General features: G+C 41.4%; 1 protein-coding gene and 1 long non-coding RNA gene across 2 annotated transcripts; one reads left to right on the top strand and one right to left on the bottom strand.

Moving 5' to 3' along the window:
* Positions 1 to 1,275: 1,275 nt before the first annotated feature.
* Positions 1,276 to 24,427, bottom strand: nfatc2a (nuclear factor of activated T cells 2a). Its single transcript, XM_027008316.2, has 10 exons — positions 24,057 to 24,427; positions 22,487 to 23,378; positions 21,528 to 21,696; positions 17,761 to 17,963; positions 17,473 to 17,645; positions 15,906 to 16,046; positions 12,802 to 12,857; positions 12,149 to 12,281; positions 10,192 to 10,893; positions 1,276 to 3,281 (listed from the first exon to the last, which is right to left on the bottom strand). The coding sequence occupies exons 1-10, from the start codon at positions 24,202 to 24,204 to the stop codon at positions 3,226 to 3,228; spliced, it is 2,673 nt and encodes an 890-aa protein (XP_026864117.2). The 5' UTR covers positions 24,205 to 24,427; the 3' UTR covers positions 1,276 to 3,225.
* LOC113576316 lies at positions 15,145 to 17,573 on the top strand. Its single transcript, XR_003410500.2, has 3 exons — positions 15,145 to 15,202; positions 17,083 to 17,112; positions 17,485 to 17,573. It is a non-coding gene; the product is annotated as an uncharacterized LOC113576316 (long non-coding RNA).
* Positions 24,428 to 25,090: the final 663 nt, after the last annotated feature.

Raw genomic sequence — 25,090 nt, 5'->3', positions numbered from 1 at the left:
CAGCTCCACAACACCATCATTAATCTCGTTTAATTGTAAAGTATATCTACATAGCTGATGCATGACAAGAAGTGTTTTCTGCCACACTGGATCTGATTTTAAGAGAATGTAACGAGATCAACTTTTATCCGCAGCTGAACTGTGATCGTCACTTTCTACTGAAGTATTTATATCATAGGCGAGTAGTTGAGTGACCGAGAAACAAATAAGCTCAGTTTTGAGTTTTAGGGCTTGAATTTCATTTGATGACTTGGGACCTACTTGGGAATCAACACATAATACTTAAGTCTTGCTTGATACTTGAGGCTAAAAGATGGACTTGCTTAAATGTACTAAGGGATTACTTGTTTACACCTCTCATTTACTTTAACGATGACAAAGGCACAGGTACAGAATTTCCGGTGTCTACACCTTTATCTCATGATAGTTTACAACACTTTAGTACTGGTTATCAGTCATGGATGAGCATAACTAACCTATTATAATAATCTCCACTTTATGTTAGGAGTTAGGAACACCTCTGAATTAACATGTTGCACAAGTGCAAGCCCCTTTTTCATGTCATGGTACATTATCTTATAAATATAGATATTTACCTTAATAACAAGGCATGTATTGTATAACATGAGCTTTAGTAAAAAAAATAGAAGGAGTCAGAGGAGAAGCTGGTGCCTCAGAGATATTTTGGCTGGTAATTATTTTCATTTTGTCTGTATTTGGCAGATGGGTCAAAATGTTCATTTAAACATGCCCAAACAGCAACTTCAAGAGTGTGAGTTGGAATTATTTGTATTTTGCGCATCTCTGTGTATGTGATCAGCTTTCATTGTCTATTCACAAATAAAGGGCAAAAGACTCATAGCATACTTTAATACTTTAACTGTAAAGCAAAGCACAGGTTCTGCGGAAACTTAGACGTCTTCATTTACCCATTTATTACTCATAGCAAGTGATGATGTCATAGACATCTTTAGTCTTCAACAGAAGACTCATTCATGCTATGCTCTCCTGTTTAAGGACCAAACAAGCCAGTGCTTAGCTACCAAGGCAAGTCTCAAAAGTGCCTTATTTGTCCAAGGGGTCCATGCTGTGAACGATCGAGCAAGTTGGAGGGGTTTTTTTTCTTTTTCTACCAAATAATTCATTTATATATCAAATTCCTCAAAACCATATTTTAAAACAGGTTCTTGCTTTCCAGAAAAATATGTACTGATATCTAATTGCAAGCAATCACACCCCACACACTGATTCATTTTAAGCAACTACAAACAGAACAACTCTTCAGGCAGATTTATTGCTCATGTTTTTGTGAAGCATCAAACCCTGAAGCATTCGTTGCAAGGCAAGATTAAGTCAAACTGGCATGTACATAACCCTGACACGAAGTTTTTTCTTTGGCAATCATTTGCATTATAGCCTTGGTTACATGATTGTAAATAGCAAAAAAAAAAAAAATTAAAAAATCAACTGATTCAGTTCATAAAAATATTTCTTTCTACTTCTGACTGGCAGTCTAAATTTTAAAAAGTAACAAATATTTTATACATATTCAGGCAATACATATTTACAGTAAAAACAATGAGTTTACATTCAGGGGTTTGGCATGAGTTTAAGAGCACCATGCACATAGAGCTGGCTCCTTTATTATATAAAAAACCCATGCCTTAAAACAATGCATGTAACTCTTGATAATATAAAAATATAATTAAGGTTATAATAAAGATCATTCTCACAAAAAAAAAAAAAAAAAAAAAAGTATAAGCACAAAACATTAGATTACTCTTGCCACAAAAAAAAAAGAAATTATATATATATATATATATATATACACACACACACACATACACACACACGCACACCCCATTTAGGCTTTGATATTTGACAAAGGTGATCTCGATTGTGAAAAAGAAAAAATGCACTTGGAGGACATCAGCATATTCACAGATAGCCTGAATGTTTTAGAACCATCATATGCTCAGCATATCTATTATGGCAAAAACCCACTGTGAGATGAAACACAATCTCCTTATTACTAGTTAGTAAATAGATCAACCAAAAAGCAAAAAGCACCAAAACATTTACAACAAGGACCATTGAAGTGCAAGTATTGCATCTTTCGCTAATAAAGATGGATGTAACTAGTACAGAAACTGTAAGATTTATCGTTGTCAGTAAGATGAGGGGGTGCAGATACAAAGCACCAGCTGAGCTGAGTGTGGCTAAGTGCACTGCAGATGAAGCAAGATTCAGTGCAGAACCTGATTGTAGTGCATGGGCTGTGAGGCTCTGTGATGCATAATTCCAAGAAAATATTATTCCACCCGTCTGTACACAAGCTTCTGGACACTTTCATAGCTAAAGGCACGTAGACTGAAGTAATGATGCCTGTTGAATTATTTAGAGAAAAACAAAATTTTAGGTCTTTTACATTTTCCCTTAGTTGTATTGTCTACAACACTAGATGTTGTAAAAATAACAAAAATCTAGATTTGCAGAGAAAGTATATACACAAGTAAATATAATTCACTGGAAATAAGTGCATACTTTGCATTTAAGGATTCCCGTTAAGGACAGTGCATTTAATTACATGCAATTAAAAGAGATTGTAATAAGCACAGGATTTTGCCAATATAAAAAATATATTATTTTTGCAGGAATGTGTGGTTCATTTATATCTAAAACTGTATTCTAAACTGTTTCTATATTTATTCAAAATGAGATGCAATGTTTTTAGGATGTGACAGAGACCAGTTATCTAGAGACCAACCAAGCAGAATTAATGAATTCTTCTAGACATAGTAAACTGAGAGGTGAGCCAAGTGGCTCCCAAACGTGAAATTACTGGAGAGCAAAATGAATGTCATTTTCCCCCCATCTTAAATAAGGAAAGGTCTCAGATTCATATGTCATTTACACTATGATATATGAGGTCAACTCTGGTCACAATCAGTCTGGGCGAAATATTGGAACCACAAGACCATTTTAAACATCAACTCACTAGCATTTTTACCGCTGGTGCAGCCGACATTTGGTTGTGTTATCAGTGAAGCGTGATTGGCTTGCTATCAAAAGGTGTGCAGGTCAAAAAGCATTGAGACTTTGTAATAGCAGAAAGGCAGATTATTGGTCTCCTCCCATAGTTCCCTGGGGTGCGACTGCAGGCACAAGGCAGGTGGGAACAGGCAACCCAAAAGTCCCTTACATGTCCTGCCGCCACGCGCCCATTTATGTCTGCCCTCGGCAGTGCACTCCGGTCAGGTCCTTCCTTATGATCTCATTAACTGCAGGGAAGAAAGAAGAGTGGGTCATTTAGAACATGAAAGAAACACTGTGTCGTGTCATGGGGTAACATGGCGTTAATTCCATGCTCACTAGACGCAGGTGAGAAGCTTTATTCAAGACTCACAGGCCAGTAAAGGTATGCGTTATCCCTGGTTTTAAGGTGCAAATAAGGTTTTAGGGAACTAGCAGTTTCTTCATATGCATTAAAGAACATGTTTAATAAAAATGACATAATAATTGTAAACAAAAAAAACCTAGCATGAAGAGGTTTTTTTTCCCCACTGGTGAAGGATGAATTTACAAGAAAGCCACATGGAAAATGGAAAACATGAACAGACACTACCAGAAGAACAGTTCCGACAATAATTGATAATCCAACCTCAAATATATCTAACCTATACCAACATATTTCTATTATGTCTTAATGGCTCCTGAATATCCTATGCTTTATTGAAATAAAGAATTCTGAAGTAATGTGCACATATTTTAAAACGTATTATATTTTATATAATATAATATATTATATTTTATATAATATTTTTAAAGTTTAAAGTTAAAGTCCATATATGGAATCTAAGATACAAAAATAGCCCATATTAAAATCACTGTTTCCCTGCCTAATGTCGCCCGAACAATTGCTTTCAAATATGCAAGCCTATTTAGTCTACAACAGTTTAGCCCTGCCCACATACATTGCAGTTCTCAGGTGTGTTTCAGCTCTGAATGATATTTGAATGAGTGCTTTTTGAATTAAATTGAAATATGCATTATGAAATATGCATTAAATTGAAATATGGTACAATAACAGAAACAGCCTTTGTAATTATATTACATAAACAGAGGTTTAAAATGGTCACGTAAAATGAATTATGTTTTTGGAACATAAAGCCACAAAAACATTGTAAGTGTACATCAAATATAAAATAATATAAAACATATATAGGCCCTTTAAAAATCACCGACCAAATTGCACTGACACAATCTGGCCACTAGAGTGTGTGCTGCATCTTTTATAACTTTACCTTGCCTTGTTATACTCTGTGAAGGTTCTATTGGTGATAATTTGCTTTTGTTCCTTTACCTTCACTAACTTGGGGGGATACAAATGGAAACTTTTATGGCCTTCACATTCTAAGAATAGCAGCAAGGTGTGCAGGGTAGTTTGCATACTGATGACAAACGAGGATAGTTGCCGACCACATGAGAAGCTCGGCTGTGAGACGTTCTGACTTTCTGACTTTGTATAGTTGTCACAAGTTCAGAAGTTTGTACAATTGTGTAATCTTGGAATTGACTACAACTGAATTACGACATTTCATTTTGACCTCAGCCAAATACAACAAGGGTGTCTTGGGAGAGCTAAGTCAACAAAGTTGTGTCTACATTTTAATTTTGTTTAAATAATTATTTTAAGTAAGATGTAGAAAAGTGATAAGAAGGAATAATTATTTTTTTAAGAATAAGAAGTCTTTGAAAGAATAACAATGGAAAGCTTTTGTCAGTTAAAGAAAAGCTACTAATAAATACCTTATACAAGAAATCAGCACATGTTGCAGTCTTTATAACCTGTCTGTCTTTATAACTTGCCTGTCCTGTTAAAACTTTTACATGACCTGAATGCAGTGCAGTTTACAGAGTTTAGTAGCTCTCACACTCTGTGAACAGGTTTGCACTACAGCTGAGCTCATTTCATTTTTAAAAGCAACAGTATATGCCTCTCTGTTGAATGAACAGCACACAAAACAAACCGGGGGAAAAAACACCACCAAGTGCTACTACAGTTAAACTTAGTCAAAAAGGGAACCCATCTAATTCCCTAGATCATGGAAAGCTCAAGTGACAGTGGCGAGATTCCACAGAATTTTACAGAATCCCACCATGCCTTCCCAAAGCCTAAGACAAAGTGCCATCAGCGTGGAGGAGTGTGCGGTACAAAGCATGTGGAGTCTAGTGTGATAGACCACATCATCTGAGTCGTGTGCGGCCTTTGTCAGTGTGGACCGGCTCATGGCTGGACGCATTCGCCATGGCCTGCCCCCCAGTTGCCAAAATATAAGCAGCAGGAACCCGCCTGGGCAGGTGGTGAGGGTGAGGGGTAAGGGTGGGGGCGAGGGTGGGGGTAGGGGGGAGGATGGAGGAGAGTAGGGGGAGGGTGGGTTAGGGGTGAGTGTTGGGTAGGGGTGAGGGTGCACTGAGGTGAAGTGCGTGGGCTGGAGGCTGCATAACAAGCAACTGTCATCACTTCCTGTTGCATAGCTATAGAGGCTGTGTAATATTGTTATGACTTTACAAGGCGCTGATTGACAGTTCAGCCTAATTACTGATGAAAAATGTTAATATTTTATGAAAGGTAAAACAATGAAGACTACTCTTTAGTAGATCTGAAAACTATTTTGAGGGGGGCCTAAGTTTAATAAAGTATTCTTGAATTTAACTTTGGCAACAAAGCAAATAATCAACATAGTTTATAGTTTCAAAACAACAATATTAAACACAATAGCACAGTGATAAACAGCAACAATTTGTTGACCAATCATGTTTAAGTTGAGCAAAAGTGAAAACTCGTTTTGACTTTGTGCTAAGAACTTGTTAGGCGGTCTCAATATTCTGCTAGATTCCCTTTCATGCACTGACCTGCACACGCTGGAGTTACTGTGAACAGGAAAATGTATGGTCATGTTATATCAGTTGGTCCAGAAGGGTCGACTATCCTGCACTACTACACAGGCTGGGCTGAGTGACATAATGAAGAAGTGGAGCTTTATTATAAAGCTAGATCTATATTCTTTATCTGGTTATCCTTTTAAGCGTTTTAAGAGCTTGGTAAATGTCTTGTATTTGGCAGAGGAATACTAAACTCTATCAGTTTAATGATGTAAATGTGAACAGCAAGAAAAGAGTAAATCCTGAAAAGATTTTTCCACTTGCATTGTGGGATTTTGAGAATCTATGAAATTCCAGAGTTCCTAACTTGAAAGAGCATGAAAGTATGAAACTACACATTACGTCAATGCAACAACACAATATGCAGTGAACATGTTTTCGAGGTAGAAATATCACAGTATCTTGCATTCCTTTATTTTGTAAAAGATAACAGTTTTGATTATGCTAATGTATGGGGAGCAACCGCTTTTCCCACAGTGCCCTAATCAAAACAGACATGCAGAAGTTTGACCTCACAGATGGTTGGTCTAAACACAAAGCCTGGCTGTCCCAGGGACCTTAGCCATTCACACTAGCTGCTGTGTGAACAGGGCCGCAGGCCTTTCCGCAGTGTAAAGGCTGACCAGTGTAGGACAGAGAAGGGGCTAGAGGGAGCCACCTTATGAGCTGGCCCAAACTACACTGCATGAGGCTGGTAAGGGGGCAGCACAGGACGGCCTGTATAACAGGTGGCTGGAGAGCAGAAAGCAACTGGGAGAGGTTGTTTACTAATCGGAGCTGGGGAGCAGGAGGCTGCACAACAGCTGCCTTGATTTGCATTTTTCAAAAGCAGAGAAAGTAAGACTGAGTGATAACCAGCATGCGAAAGTGAGTGGTTGCACACGCATGGCCTGCCTGGGCCACGGGTATACAGCAAAGTCATAGAGAAACAACAGATTTAGATAGGAAGAAGCAAAACCACAAGCCTGGCCACTGGAGGCCTTCTTCCCCAGCAACCAATCCTAGAGACCAAACAGAGAAAGTAAGGGCATCCGATGGTCTTTTATAGTAACTGCACCAATTTCAGCATGGTTATTTTAGTGCAACATGTCACACTTCATTCTAAGCAAAAGACTCTTCCCTTATCATGGTAGTTTTCTGATCAACTGCTAATCTTATTTTTGTACAAATACACAGCACAGTCTGCAAAAGAATGCACGGGACCTGTGGCTAAGGTGCACACCTTGTGTCCTCTATCTAACAAATCCCACTCTCCAACTGGAAGAACTTCAGCTCTGCTTTGGCTCAGAGGTTAGACTGCCCCCCCCACAACTGCATCCAGGCCAGTTTTGATTATGTTGCGAATAAAGTTTGATGAAACAAGAAGAAAATATCAATTTGAACTGAAATCAGTTTTTGCAGTGAATAGAAAGGTTTCTGTAAACATAACTAGTGGCATGAGTGCATGATGAGCAGACACCCCTTTATTGACTAGCTAGATAGAAATGGAAACACAGTTTTACAGAAAGAGCAGAGGATGGTAACTGACTGGCTTGGCAAATCTCCCTTTTGTGATTGCTCAAAGTGAAAAGGGTAACAGCACAGCACCTGCAGAAAAAACATATCGGATGCAACCACAGAAACCCTTAAGCCTCTAAGCAAAACCACTGACAAAATGAGTGATGAGAAAGCTACACTGCATGACTCATTTTAAAAGTTAATATGTGTGAGGCACTCGGAGGACATCAAAACTGAGATGTTTGTAGGTGTAGCCACACCATGACACCTCGGCCCTTGACAGACATATGGGGCTTTTTTAAAGTTCTCATCCTTCCTGCGCACTGGCCACCCCCACTCAGTGGCTGCTAATACAATTGTGAGCATTGGTTCTGTTTGGGGAACAGTGTCACTTCTTTTCAAACCCAAGACTGGAAGCCCACGTTGCAAAGACGCAGCAGACATAGCCTTCCTTCTGCTACCCAGCATGGGAATTCCCCAGTTTGTGGATTTACACAGTGGTGTAAGTCTAATAGCGCTACCAGATCCCCTTGGAAAGGAAAGATCAGCAGGCAGCACACATGCCATATGCTGGTGCCTGGCAGGACCCCTTTAATCAGCACGTCATCATGACAACACCAAGCAGGTGGGGGGTGGGGAATAGGTGGGAACCACTCCCGGTAACGTGCGTGTAATGTGGCAATGCCTGCTCCGTTGCTGTTTATCCAGGGAAGTCCTATTATGCTGCGCAGAAGAAATTCCATCTCCCCCTTTTTGTTAATTCGTTCGGTTCATTTTTTCCGCCCACCCTGACCCCCGTCGCTTTTCCCGTGGCCCCGCGCCCAGTCGCTATCGTGCGTGGAGCGTTGGCTCTCCAAACGAGCACGGCAGCTGCGAACAGGACCGGGCCATGCCAGATGGGCAGGAGCACAGTTGGTGGAAAAAAGCGAACCCTCCCGTGAGTCCCCCCAACAGACGTGAGGGCCATAGGGCCAAGGGGAAGCCCTGGCCAAATATAACAAACACGGAGGCTTTCCCCACCTCTCCCAGGCAGCCTGTTCCACTGTTTGACAATGGTTGCCATGGAACTTGTTTTGTACATCATAACAGCGTCAACACGGCCAAGAGGTCCTGAGTGTATTTTTTCCCCCTTTCTTTCTTTTTGGGTACCCAAGATTCGAAAAGAAGCTCCATTTTCATGGTTTTATGTAATTCCCTTCTTATAATGTACTGAGGCCCTAAGAGCAATCAAACCCCCTGAGCTACACTCCTGGGCAAAAGATGGCCCAAACTCATTCCTAACTGTTGAACTGTTGGAAGGGGGAAGCCTGAGGCAGTGTTCTTGTACACAAATAAAATCATAAAAATAGAAATTCAATTGAACACATCTAGGTGTTTAAATTTTTCCCATTATTAGCTATTTTGAGCACTAAAAGCTTAAGATTATACCATTTCTTAATATTATACAATTTTTGTATAATGTATACATGTATACATTATGTATACAAATGTATACAATGTATACAAATGTATAAATCTTTTGCCCGACAATGTACTAACTCACAAAAATGATTATATCCATCCATGCACGTTACGTGACTGAGCTGTTTGACTGACGTAGACCCCACCCCATTCCCACCCCCTCTAATTAATTAAGCTGGACATATGTGAAAAGATTAGACGCTATTGTACTGAAAATAGTCTCAAGCATTAATTACATCATTAATCCTGATGTTAAGTTTGTTAGAGAGGGTGTGTCTGTTTGTGATCTTGGGGCAGATATGTATGTGTGTAATGTGTGAAAATGTGAGAGAAAGAGCAGAAACAGACTGAGAGAACACGAAGAGAAGACAGGCTTGCAGAAGCATGCTTCCTGCTATTGTTTCAGTGCTGAAATGTGACACTGGCCAGTCTTTTTAAGAGCAAAAAATTCCACATTGTGCTTTCTTGTCATTGCAGTAGACTATTTCAAATCAAAATTCAGATTTGTCTGCTATTACTTGCAGGTTCAAGTCATTTTTTAATGACTTAATTAAGTTAATACTTTTTAAAAACAATGGCTTCATAAACTTTGATATCTGAAAATGTATGAAATGTTTATTCAAAACAATCTCCCTCCCTCCAAACCCCACCCAGAAATTAAATAAGCTTATTTGAGTTTGCATAACTAATGCAAAACAAGTTGACTAAATACCTATTATGATGCCTTGTATCAAGTTACTGGCTGATATGGCCAAAGAAATCCAGGCAATATTACAGTATGCTAGGATCAGCACAGCAAATCTGCCAAGTGTTATTTAATGAAATATTTCTGGTTTTCTTACAGAATACTTCTTAGCTGTTGAGATCAGCCTGTTTAATCTCAAATCTTTAGTTGGCATGATCTATTCAGATGGGGCTGGCAACTGAAACATGCAAAACAAGTGTCCCAAGCTTTGTGAGAGTATAAAGCAAAATATTTGGTTGTGATTCTTACATTACATCCTACAGTGCAAAGTCTGCAAGAAATGTTTGTTGCAGTGTCTGCCCATTCATTCTTCTATTGGAAATCTGTAAATCTCAGTTTAGGTTTCTGCACTAACTCACCTTTCTGGTAGTGGTTTAAAGGTATATTTGCTATGGACACTTTTCTGGGCAGACAACTAAAGCACTTTGGTAAGTCACTCAGGATAAGAGCATCTGCTAAATGCTAACTTGCCTTTAGCTGCTGAAGGATGGACATTCTGAGTACAACATGAAACACCAAAGACAGGACAACTATTCACCCACCATCATCCAAGTAGGCTTGATCCAGGTTCTCCTGCTTGACTGTGACTCGGCCAGGAAGGGGGGCTTGCTGCTCCTCGGCTGGGGAGCACCTCTGGGGGTCTGCCGAGCCAGGAGGGGACCTGTCCTTTGGGGCCCTCTGCACGTAGGGCTGCTGGTGGATTACAGTGGGGTAGTGCTGGGGATGAGGGGCTTGACCAGGTGCGGGTGAGCGGCTGACTGCGGCCTGGTTCCCCGGCTGGCTGTAGCCCTCGCAGTAGATGATGTGCTGGTGCTCCGGAGGTGGCGGGGCTGGGGGTTCACCCCCTCGCAACAGGTGGTGGTTGGGGGAGAATTGAATGATGGAGGAGTGCTGGGTGGAGGTGTATTGGTTGGGGGAGCCTGTGTGGACCAGAACGGAGCGATGGCCGTCCGGAATCATGCTGACCCCCGCTGGTGGGTAGGGGCCGCGAACTAAGTTCTTCTCGGCATGGGAGTAGACGATAGCTGAGCTGTGCTGCTGGAAACAGGGGTCAGGAGGGGAGAGGCCCGGCCGGGGCTGCTGGCACGGGGGCATGCTGGGAACCAGGCTGCTGTCTGGGCTGAGCATGGTGCGTGGGTTATGCTGGTAGTAGGATGGCACCGGAACTCCCAGGATCTGGGACATGGTGTAGCCCATTTGCCCAGAGTCATATTCATCCACTGGTTCTGTTTTTATGGACGGAACTGCAAGATGTAAAGAAAAATCATTTTCCACTGTTGTCAGTTTAAAAAAAAGGCTAGGCAATATTTCATCAGTGAATGAATTTAGATTTAAGGTCTTTACTGAAATTCATATTAACATTCATCTTTAGCTTTGTTTGCATGTTGCATTACCGTGTGATCTATATCTGGCTATCAATATTTTGGATATTGAATAATCTGACAGCACTTTGCATTGGACCTGGTAATATTCATTCTCATGATCTGCACAGTAAACAGATTTCATTTCAAATCCGGGTCACATTTTAGTGTCCAAATCCGGGACCCCATGAGTCACGTGGTATGGCCTGCTGCGTGCAGGGGGGTTCACCCTTGTCTAAAGCCACACCCCCATGATGGCACGCACCTGCACGGCATTTATTGTTGAGTGTTTGTTCGTCTATTTAAATCGCGTGCCTCGGTTGTTGGCCATTGTAAATGTAAATGTTAATGTTAGTGTCGGTGTATGTTAACCATCGCTGAAAGTGTGCAAAACCGTTTAAGTGTGTCCACCGTTATCTATTTGTGAGTGCCACTGTTGTCATTTGTGTTTTATGTTAATAAATGTTTCACTAGATCGAGGGAGTCTGCGCGTCCTGTTCCACGCCCTGCGGCACTCGGGCAACGTTACACATATGTGGATCTGTGGAAGGTCAGGCAAGGTGTTGCTTCAACCAACAAAACTAACTAAACCAAACAAAACTAAACTAACATGATGGGTGCAGGGTCATTAACTACTATAATGGATTAATTGCTGTAGCTCAGCAGGTAGAGCAAAGCACTGGTAACACTAAGGCAATGGGTTCAATACCCAAGGAACACACATACTGTCATAATTTAAAAGTTGTTCTGGATGAGAACAATGCCTTGCAAATGTGCTGAGGAGATGGAATTCAGAAGTTCTTTAGAAGATTCTGATGCTATTGTACATTCTACCTAATGTAAGCACACTGTGCCCGAGATTCAATCACATTATCAGCCAAACGGTCACATTCCAATTGTATTACATGCTGTGGGAGTTAACCCACTCCAGATGAGATGTCTGGATACACATGGCATTTTATTTCAAGGTGTAAATGGGGCTACCAGTGTGCTTTCACCATTAAGCTCTACAGCTCTCTCATGTAATACATACATAGAAGGTGAAAGTGGCTTAATTCCCAAGTGTGCCACCAGTGGCTGTGTGCCACCAGTAAAGCACCCCATCTGGCAGTGTATGTGGAAAGCACGGGACAACCACCTGGCAGAGGCGTGTACGTGAAGTGCTGAGGTTGACTGCGTTTCCTTTTCCCATTGATCACGTAGAAATTGACCTTTGCCGGATGGGAGATGGATGAGTCTCGATAGGGAGGCACTTCGATGAACAGCATAGTCTGAGAAACACAGGTCACTCACATTAGTCCTCGCTGGTGCGCAGCAGCAAAAGTGAGCCCCAGGCCGAGTTTAGCCGCATTTCGCCTGTTGTCGTGGGCAAAAACTGCAGGTGGTTATCTCAACACGAAAGGAAAAACAAGCAGGCTCGGGTTTCCCTTTCTAGCAAAAGAAACAACGCTAGAAATGTGAAGCGTGATAAGTTGTGCTTGTTCGTGTCAATGCCGATTTCATGGCCAAGTTTGGGTTATGTTTGTGAAAATATCTTTGGATGACAAGCTGGATATTCAGAGGCATCAGCTCACACAATCTGCCATTTGATACCATGAAGAAGTCACTGTGAGCTCATTGTTCAGTGACTAATACAAAAGACTGCATCTTTTGTATAATATGATCCACTCACTCTTGTCATTTTTAGCGATATTCAAATGTAAAGCAAAACATTAACTACGGACCAATCAGTGAAGGAAATTTCATGGTGTGTTGGTAGCAGGTATTACACAAAGTATTCACAGTACTTACCGCCTGACTTTTGTCTTTGTCAACTGTGGCCTCCAACTCCCAGATTTGCTGTCCATCTAAAACGAAGAGATGGCAGAGATTAGGGATTACTGTTATTAGTAGCAGTCGTCGTGTTTTTTGTGTGTGTCAAAGTCATCATTATGTGTCATCGTTAATCCAATTGTCCAATGGTCGTTTCAAACAGTGCAATGCTATATTGTAGGACAGACATGAGTTTTACATCAGATATAATTACAGTACTTTCAATGGTATGAGGAAATACAGGTTTACCCAACAGGTCTGTATGTGTACTGCAGTCTGGTTTTGAAGATTTATCTTTTCTAAAAAGATACACTAGCATAAATGCCCTATGTTCCCAATACCCAATGAGTCAACTCCTAATCATTTCTGTGACAGGTGAACGGGGAATGGTGATCTGTTTCACATTGTTATCTCATATGGTTGATAGACTGCTTATACCATGCCTCGCCTACCATCCACGTTCCAAACAAGGGAAATGTAAATGAGATAATATCTTCAGCCTCGACCGCTTCATCCAGCATGTCTGATCCACTTCAAGGAAGAGCAACAAAATCACACCCTATTAAGACTGTAAGTTTCAACAAGCAGCATCCCTCAAAGAGCGATTTTCACAGATTGTTAAACATAAGTGTGACTTCTTGGTATGAATCATCTTTGCGTTTTGAGTGTCTTTGCAAACATCACCTAAAACATCATCCACATCACCTAACAGACATCCCAGTGATCAAAGTATAAAATCTATAAAAAAAAAAATTTTTAAATTATATATGCTGTATTAAAAAAAAAGTATAAAAGTATCTCTTCAAACCAAACCAAGCGCAATATTCCAGCTGGTTTGTTAATTACACAATACAGACTTTTACATTTGATTCAGCCATTGTGGGAAACCCCTACTCTGGTTGAAAGTAAGACACATAAGCTCAAATGAGTCACTATGAGAGAGGGGGGCATCCGCGCATGCTGACAGGTATCACCAATGTTTTATCATCAAGTCGCTCCATTTCAGTGATACCTCTGATGAGTTCTGCTTCTCTGGCCCTTTTGTTTGGTTGCAGTTTGCTCCAAATTTTACCCTCGGTAGGTGCTCTCATGGCCCCACCCACGTCCCCTTTTATATAGTTAAGAATGAAGGCTTTTTTGAGGGGGTGGAGGCCCAGCTCAGCGTATTCCCTGGGTCTTTGCGCACAGCGACGCCGACAGCAGCCAAACGAGCTGTGGCCAAAAACAGCTGTCTCCCGTTCAGAGGGATTTCAGAGACTGAATGTTCCAGAACAATCTGTCATACAAAGAAACCCTCCAAAACAAAGGCGATCCCTCCTTGAGTCGTGGTAATATTTTTCCCCCTCAAAATTTGCCATTACAGCACAGCAGAATTATGCAGCAGGGAACCCCCAATTAAAATAAAGGGGGGGAAAAAAACTGTATTTTTTGATAAATTTAAGTGAACAAGTGAAGAGCTTACATATGAGGAGAAAGAGAGTGAGAGCGAATAAAGGAGAGCAAGACAGAGAGTAAGAGTTACTTGAAGCAGACCATGGAGAGTTCATGTCTAAATGTCTAAAAGCTGCCCTTGTTTAGAACAGGCGGTCACTGGATTTTATGACTCATAGCTATATACTGAGACTAAGCACCTTACCATAGACCTGTATCCCGCCAAGACTTCAGACACCATGGAAAACCAAAACAAAATCTAGACGTAAACCAGACAAACAAACAGAAACTACACGAACCACCTTGGATACACCAGGCTGCAAAAGTTTGGAAGCAAACAACTTATGAGGTAACACATGAAGCCCAAACAAAAAATAACAAAGTCTGCATTGTATGGGCTCAAATTCATAATCGAGTGCACTCAAGTCACCTGTAATATACTTACCTGGGCCTGCTGTGTTTATGAACAAAGCTTCCATGGACCACATGTCTAAAACTATCATAATTTGTCAAACTGTCACCAGTAGCATGTAAAGGTCCATCTGCTCCTCCCAGACAGAGCAATTCACAGCCTATGCACATCATGCATGAAAGACCAGCGTGTTTGTGTGTGCCAGAACAATGGCACCTACAGATGACGAACCCTGTCATTTACATGTGATGAAAACATGTCGTGAGGCGTGACAGCAGCACTTCTTTAAAGTGCTTGTATTATTCATCGAGTGGAGCTCATGAAAGGCCCGTGAAAGTGACTGATGTGTGCAAAGTTCCGTCTAGGACCAGGTGCTGGCCGGTTTGAACGAAAGGATAACAAGGCGCTGTATCAGAAGTCTGAATGCAAATGAGAGCGGGCAGATCAGGAAAAGGTCACAATTCAAATACCAGACCTACGTGCTAATGTGGGCGCTTGACCTTCAGCCTATGTTCACTGATCCTTTCTCTGTCTAAGGTATGTCAGGCTTGCTGCTTGTAGTTTCTGCTGTGTTGCAACAGCTATACTTATAGACCTTTAAAATAAGCATGGGTCTTTGAAAGCACTCACCTGCGTGCAGTCAGGGGCCCTACATTAATGAAAGTTTTTCTGGTGTGCTCTCAAAAATCGACTTGGTCACGTTTTCAAAAGTCTAAACAAAGGTTAAATTCTTTTGAGAATTATTAGTATTCAAATTAATTTTAGACAGGAGAGGTTGGTGCAGAGCCATTCAGACTGTTGCAGAATTTGTACGTAAAGTTATAAAGGCAACAAAAGTAATAATAATTCATAGTCTCAGCACAGGTTATATCTTATATAATTCTTGTTATAAATGATCTACTGAGCAAGGCCACAACCAGCAGCAAACAAATCTGTTAGATGTGTTTAACTGCACATCTAACACATGCAAAAGTCCTTCATGCTACAAGTTTTCATAATATGTCCCTAGATCGTCTGATCATTCCTTGCTCATTCCAATATATAAAGGGTAAACAATATATGGTTAAACATGCTGTCATATATAGAGGTCATGACCCAGATAATTTGGTAGAAAGCATAACGCTTTCATGGCTTGAGCACTGCTTGACACTACCAAACAGTCTAAATTAGGCTCTGTCCAGATAATGTTCTGAAAGACCGGTGAGAAGCACTCCACCTCTGATCACAGTGTGATACTCACCGTGGGTCTTCTCAGTAAATATCACTTTGGAGTCTGCGCTGAAGTTCTGCCCGGTGAGGATCATCTGCTGCCCTCCCAGCACCGAGCAGCTGTCCATGTCCTGCTTCTCCACCATGGGAAGCTCATGTGCAGACCTTTGTGCTGTGTCAAAGAGGCGAGCATGAAACAGCATGAAACAGTATTATTTGGGACACATGAGGCGCATTGACAGTATCTGTAGGCTGGGATGGAGGCTGCTCGTTTATGACCGATTTCAATATGCTTGATGGCAGAGTGTAAGCACACAGTTTAATTACGTAGATTTAATTGCATAGACTTAATTACATAGTCTTTTTCAGTACAAGAGTATCTAACCTTTCAGAAGAATCAGACCAGGCCTACACTTGGGATCTATGACTATGCATTTTTTTGAGCAGATATAGACATTGTGTACTTCATTCTAAGGAGCCTATGGGTAATGTTACCAATCAGGAAATATCTGGAGAGAGGCGTTATCTTCATGTGTGATCTTTTAGAGATTTAGTTCTGATTGAATTCTAATTCAATGCAAACCTAATTTGTTTATTTAAAGACCACCAAAGTTTGGTTTGCTATTCTAAATTCACCAAATTAAAACGTTACAAAGTAATAGTCCGTGTTTACTGGGTGTCATAGTAAATGATGCTAAATCAAGTCCTCAGATATGTGACAACTTGCTCTTATCAAGTGCAATTCAACAATGCCAACTGCTGAAATCATCAGCCAACTTCCAATGTCTTATCACCTTACGACTGCGCAATTCAATATCTCCTGGAGCAAACGCAGTTCGACCAAATATCTGCGACCTTTGAACAGCTGTAGGAGACATGCTTTAGTCCAAACCAGTCAGGTGGATAATACTTTGGAAAGAGTGCTCTTAAATGAGGCAATGACACCATGCTGTCACTGATAGCTGGCTTTCACAGGATGACTGTGCAAACAGCAGACTGCATTATCCGACTGCTGCTGCATTCACGGGTCTCTGTTTTGCACCCTGCTAATAATCCTTGACCCAGTAGCTATCTGTTCATTCCCCAACCAAGACAGTGAGAGACTAGAACTGAGCGATCACTGTGTGTCCCTCTATACATTTTTTTTCTGGAAGACAGTGAGATGTTAGATGACGAAGAACAAATTTTTCTTTCTTCTTTTTCCTCAGGTATGGTAAGGCTAAGAGGTCCTCTGAAATGTGAGTTTTGCTCCCTTCTTTGCCCTGTTTAATTATATCTACTTCTACGTCTACACTATCTACTTCATCAAACCAACATAAACATGAAATGCCTAACCGAGAAGGAACTATGCATACTGGCACATGGTACAATAATTATTACAGTAGTGCTTACAGTAGACTAAACACAATCCAATAGTGAAAGATTAGGCCTACTGCAATATGGCATCCCAAATAGTATGGAATACATAATTTGCTTCCTTGAATGGCTATAATATTGATAATACAAGCTGTATCCAATGAAAACTATACTAGAAATTAATCCCCAAAGCAAACATGGCTTTAAAGCTGTGACAATGAATGTAAGCAATAATCACTCACAACATTCAATAGGGTGAGATGCCACTTGGAGGGAGATGTGTTGGCCTCCTGGCTGGGGAATGTGTATGCGGAACACAAGGCGTACACGTGTATTCTTCCGCCCAATGTCCGTCTCCCCTTTCCTCAGCTCTATGTCGGCGTTCCTGAGCTTCAGAATCCCGGCGCAGTCGATTCTAAGATATGACAATCGCATCATGATCAGAACAACCCTACACAAGGTACATCCTAATATGCAAACAGTGCAACCACAAGAAAGCATCTCAGCATGGCTTGTCCTGCTTGACCTACACTGCTTTCATGTTGTTCTTTGGTTCCAGGGGGATCTCCAAGACCTTGGTGGTGTTGATCATCTTCTCATAGCTGGTGGTGGTCACGGTTTTGCCCGTGATGCGGTGCACCTGGTAGAAGGCATGTGGCTTCAGGATCCGCTCATCTGCTGTGCCAATGAAGATTTGTAAGCCCAGAGGGTCTTTGCCTCTGTATCCATGCAGCTGATGAATATAGAGACAAACAATCTCATTACAAAATTATCTTTGAAATATAGTGACCATTGATGTTTTATTGCTGTTTTTACAAGTATAAAATAAAATCTTCCACAATTCATTGAAACTACAATATCTTATTTACATTTGGCAGGCACTGTTATCCAGAGCAACTTAACATTTTCAATCATGTTACAGAGGCAATGGTAATCGTGCCCAAGGACTTTTATTGGTAGAGCATAGAGCACTTGCTGAGATGGGGCTTGAACCCTAGTCCATCACTGAAGAGGCTGCATTGCTACTTACTACACTATACCAATCTTATCCGAAAGGATTAATTACAATATTATCCTGATAAACTTAATATTCATAGCACCTTTCCTGGAATAAACACGTTCTTCTTGAATTGCTGCACCTGAGTACTAAGGAAGGAGAAACCACAGAACTCTTTTTAAAATACCATCAAGAAGTGAACAGGATATTCTCTTTACACCACATGAGCTTGAAGGGGATTTCAGATTTATAAATGGTCGGGCCTAATTCACCTTCCTTTCACTCTAAGTGAAGAGCAAGTTGTTGGTTTATAGTAGTGTGCTTGCCAGCACACAAATTTAGCCTTCGCTCTGCTCGCATGGCTGAACAGAGGCACTGCTGGAAGCAGTAGTATCTCCTGCAGCCTTGAATACCAGCCAGCGTGGCCTCTGATGTCTTGGAGGCCACAGATGTTTTCGCTTTGCCACGTTCCCTTCCTCTCTTAACGTCAGGAGGAAATCCATTTATCACGATTGATGACTCCTCAGGAAAACTACCTGACCACCACTCTCTGACTTGGCAGCTTTCAACCTGAACGTTCCTGCATGCCAACCTCAATAATGATGATTTAATGTGCAATGGTAAATTATGTTACATCAGCCCTCTTGATCTAACATGCCAGAGATCTGGGGTCAAAGAGGAAGGTATATATTCTGACTCAAATTTATTTCTTTTTGCACAAATAAGCTTTTCTGAATCTCGTTTGTTTGTTGGATTGTCTTATTGTGATCTTTACACCACAGACTACGACATTGTTCTTTTCTTATACATATTATTTAATAAAGGTACACAACTGGAGGGTGTTTTTGTTGGGTTATTTTTGCTTTTGGTGAATAGGGGAATTTCCATATGCAAAACACAGCAGCTTTTTGTATACAGGGATAACAACAATGGTAATATCACTTCTATGTACACAGCACACATGCAGCAGTGAAATGATGGTTTACCAAATTATACCACTCTATTTAATATATAACAATATCGGCTCCAATGTGCAAAAATAGTTGCATTAAAATAACAAGAACACAGAGAGGTGTCATCTAATGTAATCTTTCTGTGTCCTTGTAATAATCCAAAATGTAGCAGTGTTGAAATCATGCATTAAAAACTGTAAAAAGAAGAAATAATGCATAAAGGTTTTGATGATTCATTAATTTAAATTAGAAGCAGCCTCTTGTAAGCCCTCTTTGTTAAAATTAATATGAGCAATTACCTCATCCATCAGCCTACATCTACCTCAGTGCATCTCTATAATTAGATGGTTTATGAATACCAACTTGTTTTCTATTTGTACTATTTTTTATACATTTTATTTGAATGTGTTTCTCATCATCAGTAAACCAAACTATCAAACATTTGACCAGAAATGTCTGTGGCACTTGCACAAGCTTCTCCTTTCACAGTCGATTCATAAAAATCTGAGGAAACTCATACACGCAAGCACATGATCATGTGAATTTGGAGAAAGGCACAAACAGCGACACACACGGTCATGATGCATGTGCACGCGCGCACACACACACACAGACACACACACACACACACACACACTTGCGCACGCACATACACACATACACACACACACACACACACACACACACACTTGCGCACGCACATACACACACACAAATACATATACACACGCATGTACATACACACACACACACACACACACACACACACAACTTGCGCACGCACATACACACACAAATACATATACACACGCATGTACATACACACATGCACACACACACACACACACACACACACAAACACAAACACACTACACAAATTAGAAGAGAAGAACTGAGAGGAAGTGTGCAAAACCCACAAAGCATAAAGATGCAGTTAAAATTACCCAGAAAAGCTCAAATGAGGAGGGCTTCAAGAAACGCACCAAATGAATTACGCATTATACTTAAGGAGTAGCATCAGCCTGTAATAACTTTTAAAAAGCGACATAATAATACATTTAAGAATAAAAAATCAGTAGTAATAGTTACAAAATATTAATAAAATACAGTGACGTGTGAGATAAATTGGAGGTCATATTTAAAGGACAAAGAGGCGCACAAGGCATATTAATGGTGGTGTGTCCACAAAGCATTTCTTGCTCATAGTATACACATATTTAAATTTAATTTAATATATTATATTGATAATTTAATTTAATTAATTAGTCAATTTGATTTAATAATTTGATTTAATAATTTTATTTATTTTATTTAATAACAAACTGACACAAAAGAAAGTGTAGCAGGCAGCCTTAGTGCCTGCAAAAGCAATATTATCCAGCAACTTCAACTTTCAATAATAGTGGTAAATTGTACACTTTAAAAACACTGCAAATGCTGTCTTTTTGCATGCAGCCTCTGAAACGAGCACTCCGAGTACAGGTGAAAGGAGTTCTCCAGCCTGAACAAACAATGCCGTGTGCATGAGCCACCTGAGAACCTGGTCACCATGGGAGCAGGTGATGAGCTGTGAGCCAGAGCAGAGGTGGGCACAGTAAAAGCGACAGAGGCCGGAATAGAATCCCGTACAAACCCCCATACCCCACCCCCTCTCTCCAAAGTACCCAACCAACACCCCTGCCCACCCCCAACCCTACCTTCAACCATCCACAAGGTCCCCCTCACCTGCTCCTAGGCTACAGCTCACAGCTCCATGATTGGGCTCTGCGGGCAAGAGCTGTAAAACGATAAGGTATAAACACAGCGGCTTTGCCAAGGCCTGCTGAGGCCTATACCAGAGTCATGACATCGTAAGTACACTAACCACTCTGTTCACAAGACCAAAGACAGTTTACACTGGTGAGCGAGAGAGAGAGCTCTCAAGTAAGCTGTTGCTGAGAGAGCACCAAACTTAAAGAGGCAAACAACCCGATCAAGATATTGGAGAGGTGGAGAAAAAGTTGGTTGCCAGGATGTGAGTACACAAGCCCTGCACCCATATCTCCTTTCATAGAAGTATCGTAAACATTTTATGACAGCTTGACTAAACCACATACTAATAAGTGGCAAAATATTTCCAAAACAAATGCAAGTAATTTCCTGCAGCCCCTTTTAACGCTGCGTGCCAAGTTTACAGTTTTCAACAGTGTAACTATACATACATCCAGATTCATTGGGAGAACTGTATCACCTGGATAGAACAAAGTACCAAGAGACATTTACATAGCCCAGACCTGAGGGCAATCCCAACCCAGACAGCATGACCACTGGGAAATAACACGTACGGGCCCCCAGAAGCAGCACCAACCTGGACGACTGGGTGACCCCCGGTGGGGGCTTTGACGGCTCCGCGGCTGCCCTCGGTCTCGTAGTGGGCCCTGTGGTGCGGCCTGGGCTGCACCTCGATGTACAGCTCGTACTGCTCTGTGCAGCTGGGCAGAGGCCACTCCAGTGGGGGTAGAGAGCTCACGGGGAGGCTGTGTGGATGTGGTCATGCAGAGACACTCTGATTATTCACCTACCTTCTCCAAAGCAGATGTTCTGAGAGGGATTATGGATCAGGAGAGTCCTCGTCCCATAACATTACATTTTTAGTAATAGCATATCTATGTCTGGCTTGAGGTTTACACAGCAGCATTCAGAGATGTAGTGTAAGTATAATGTACAGTACCAGTCAAAAGGTTGGACTACCTACTCTACTCTGCCCTACTGTAATTTATTTTCAATATTCTCTACATTTAAAAAAACAGTGAAGGTATCAAAATAATGAAATAATATGTGATTATGCTGTGTTAAACAAACATTTTCACTATATTAGATTTTAGATTCTTGAAAGTTCTTCAAAGTCACAAATTGTTTGACAGCTTTGGATGACAGCTTTACACACTGTTGGTATTCTCTTACCCAGCTTTATGAAGCAGCAATTAATGTCTTAAAGACATTCTCATGTATGCTGAGCATGTGTAGGGTGAGGGTCTACATTTATGAAGTTGATGAGGGGGCAATTAAAATGTATTTCAAATTTCATTATTATTATTTAAAATTTTATACTGTATATATTGTTTTGGAAATGATTTCATATATAGGCTATAAACTTTCACTATTTGTATTTGTCTAATAAAGTGAAGTATAAACCATTAGATTAAAATGCCTTTAAGACTATGAAAAACATACACTCTGTCAGCTGTGTCCAATCTTTGGATCAGTACTGTATATCACTAACTTTCAGCTGAGCCCTTCAGTGATGAAAGCTCAGCAGACATGTACCTGCAGATTCCAGGTACCAACTGTTTAGACCAAATGGAAGGTATGACGAAGAAGGGCTCTGGTTTGGTCTTGATGTCTTGCTCACAGGACACTAGGTAGCTCTCGTCATGGTTGTCTGGGTAGAGAGTGTAGGACTGTTGGTTGGTTTTCACTATCTTTGTGGGTACTGTGCCAGGCTGCCCAAACCCGTTCATGACCTCTGCCAGGTTGCTTGAGCCATAATGGCCGCCAGCGGGGAGCTCGTCATGGCCACGGTGTGGTGAGGGGCTGCGTGAGCGAGACACGGGTGCCAGACTGGGGTTCCTATACATGTCGTAGGTGCGTTTGCCCTGAGGCGAGGCAGAGCGGGAGTTGGGCCTGGGGGACGGCGATCGGACACGGCAGCCCTCTTGGGCCAGGCTGGCCTGGGGTGAAGTGCTTCGGCTGGTGCGCGGCGAGTCTGTGTGGATGTTCTCGATACGAGGGCACAGCTCCCCGGCCACCACCTGCCCGCTGCTGGGCGACACGCACGGAGAGGCAAAGGGTGAGTAGTTCTCCGAGTGGCACGAGGCTGATGAGTTGCTGCTTGCTGGGCTGAGGCACAGGGCCTCGCGATAGGTGCCGATGTCCTGGCCAGGCACAGTGAGCGTGGGGCCCGGGCCAATGTTTAAAAGGTGGCTCTGGAGGGAGTCGTGGTTGTGGCTGTAGTGCTCACGCGAAAGCGTGATCTCAATCCTGGGACTCACAGCTTGGCCTCCAGGTCTGGCATGCTCCGAGTAGCTTTTAACCTCCAGCTGCTCATAGCCAGACAGCGCCTCGGAGCTAGCCTCAGAGTAGGCAGATGGCTCCTCCAAGGGGTAAGAGAGACGGCTAGGCAGGGTGATACCTTTGTGTGGGGGGAGACTGGTCTCATCTAAAGAAAGACAGAATACCATGTGGAGAGAAGGGGAGAGAGAGAGAGAGAGAGAGAGAGAGAGAGTGTGTGTCAGAGGACCATAAAAGAAAAAAACTGGTTCGGTGTCTCTATATACTTTAAATAGTGACAAAACTATATAATAGAATATTTGAGAGTGGGGGACATAACCATCTAATAAAATATATGAGATTGGGGACATCAGACCTAACCAAAAGTGATATACTTTCTTAATTTCTCTGTATGAAATATCAGGATCTAAAGGCATGCTTATCCAATACAGATGGGGAACACGTAAAAGCAAAGAGGAACAGCTGGCCATAGTGTTAGGCATTTCCTGGTCTCTGAACTTATACACGTGAAGGTGCTATGATGTGAATCCAGGAACTTGTACTGCAGATCCTCCATTGCTACAGCATGCTATAACTGAATGTATAGATGAATACATTTACTATTTGATATAGATGACACCGGAAGCCAGTGTAAAAAGGATAATAATAATTTTTTAAAAAGCCAAACACTACATTTTTTGCATATACGTTGACAAATGCAAATTTGTTGCCACTAAGCGTTGGTGCAAATATGATTAATCGTCAATAACCTATTTCTGCAACCTGTTAAATCGACGATCACAGTCATATACACATGCGCATCTTAGATGTAACTATTATGCCAAACCTTTTGGATCTCCCGCGGAAAAATCGGTGCAAGGCGTTTCATAGTCAAACAGGTAAGCAAATTCCAGTTCATCTGAGCAGTTTACTTGACTGAGATCCCCAGTCAGCCCCAACTCATTGCAGTCTTTATCTTCGTAAAAAGAGGTCATCTGTCTTAACAGGCAAGTCTTACGGCTGAACCATGAAAAACCCGAAAACGGTTTGAAAGTGAATCGATTAAACAAAAACAAGCCTCGCAAGCGCAATGCTCTGCCTGAAGTTCAAAAACAATGTATAGAAGTTACTTGCGACTTGTACAGTAAAGAGATGTAGACATGGCACGCAACTAGCAGTCTAACCTACAGTTTCCGCCCTCCTCTGTAGATGATTAGGTTGGAGGGGTGTCTGCTTTCTTATGATGGCGTTACATGAGAAATTATACGGAGCGCAGAGGTAAGCGCCTCCTATTGATAGCTTTTAGTTGTGATGCGGAACACGAACTTTTTCAGTAAGTTCCTCACTACAGTTATGGCCCTATGTACTGCTGCCCCCGGGTGTTCAACAAATAACATCGTTATTACGTTACACGAAATGTTAACATACGAATTAGCGCAATATTAAAAATGTAAATAATGTATTCATTATCTGTATTGTACCTGTGTTTCTTGACAGCATTGTTCAAGCCAACTCCATTAAACATTGAACTAGTCATCAGAGATCAATTCAATTTCTTGTTATTGAAGTTAGGCTGTTGTTTTGCTGTAGAATTCAGTATGACCTCTGTTAACATGTGACACCGTGTACGTGCTTTGTATTTTGTTAGTGCTACAAACTTATACAAGTGCAAGCTATAACATTACCGAGATTGTCCAATGCAACTCATTTGAACAGCATAAGGACCAGTTCACCCTCTCGTCCAGTGTTTTCTATTCTGTTTATAGAAGCATGGTAACAAAACGTCAGCCAGAGAGCCTTTAGTCTAGTGTTTATCTACAATTATTCATCATATGTTTGTCAGAAAGCGCACCTGGATTCGGGGCATTTCTTTTGGGACGG

This window comes from Electrophorus electricus, chromosome 22 (assembly GCF_013358815.1).
Source record: "Electrophorus electricus isolate fEleEle1 chromosome 22, fEleEle1.pri, whole genome shotgun sequence".
Taxonomy (NCBI): domain Eukaryota; kingdom Metazoa; phylum Chordata; class Actinopteri; order Gymnotiformes; family Gymnotidae; genus Electrophorus; species Electrophorus electricus.
This window is presented reverse-complemented; position numbering and strand designations above follow the sequence as displayed.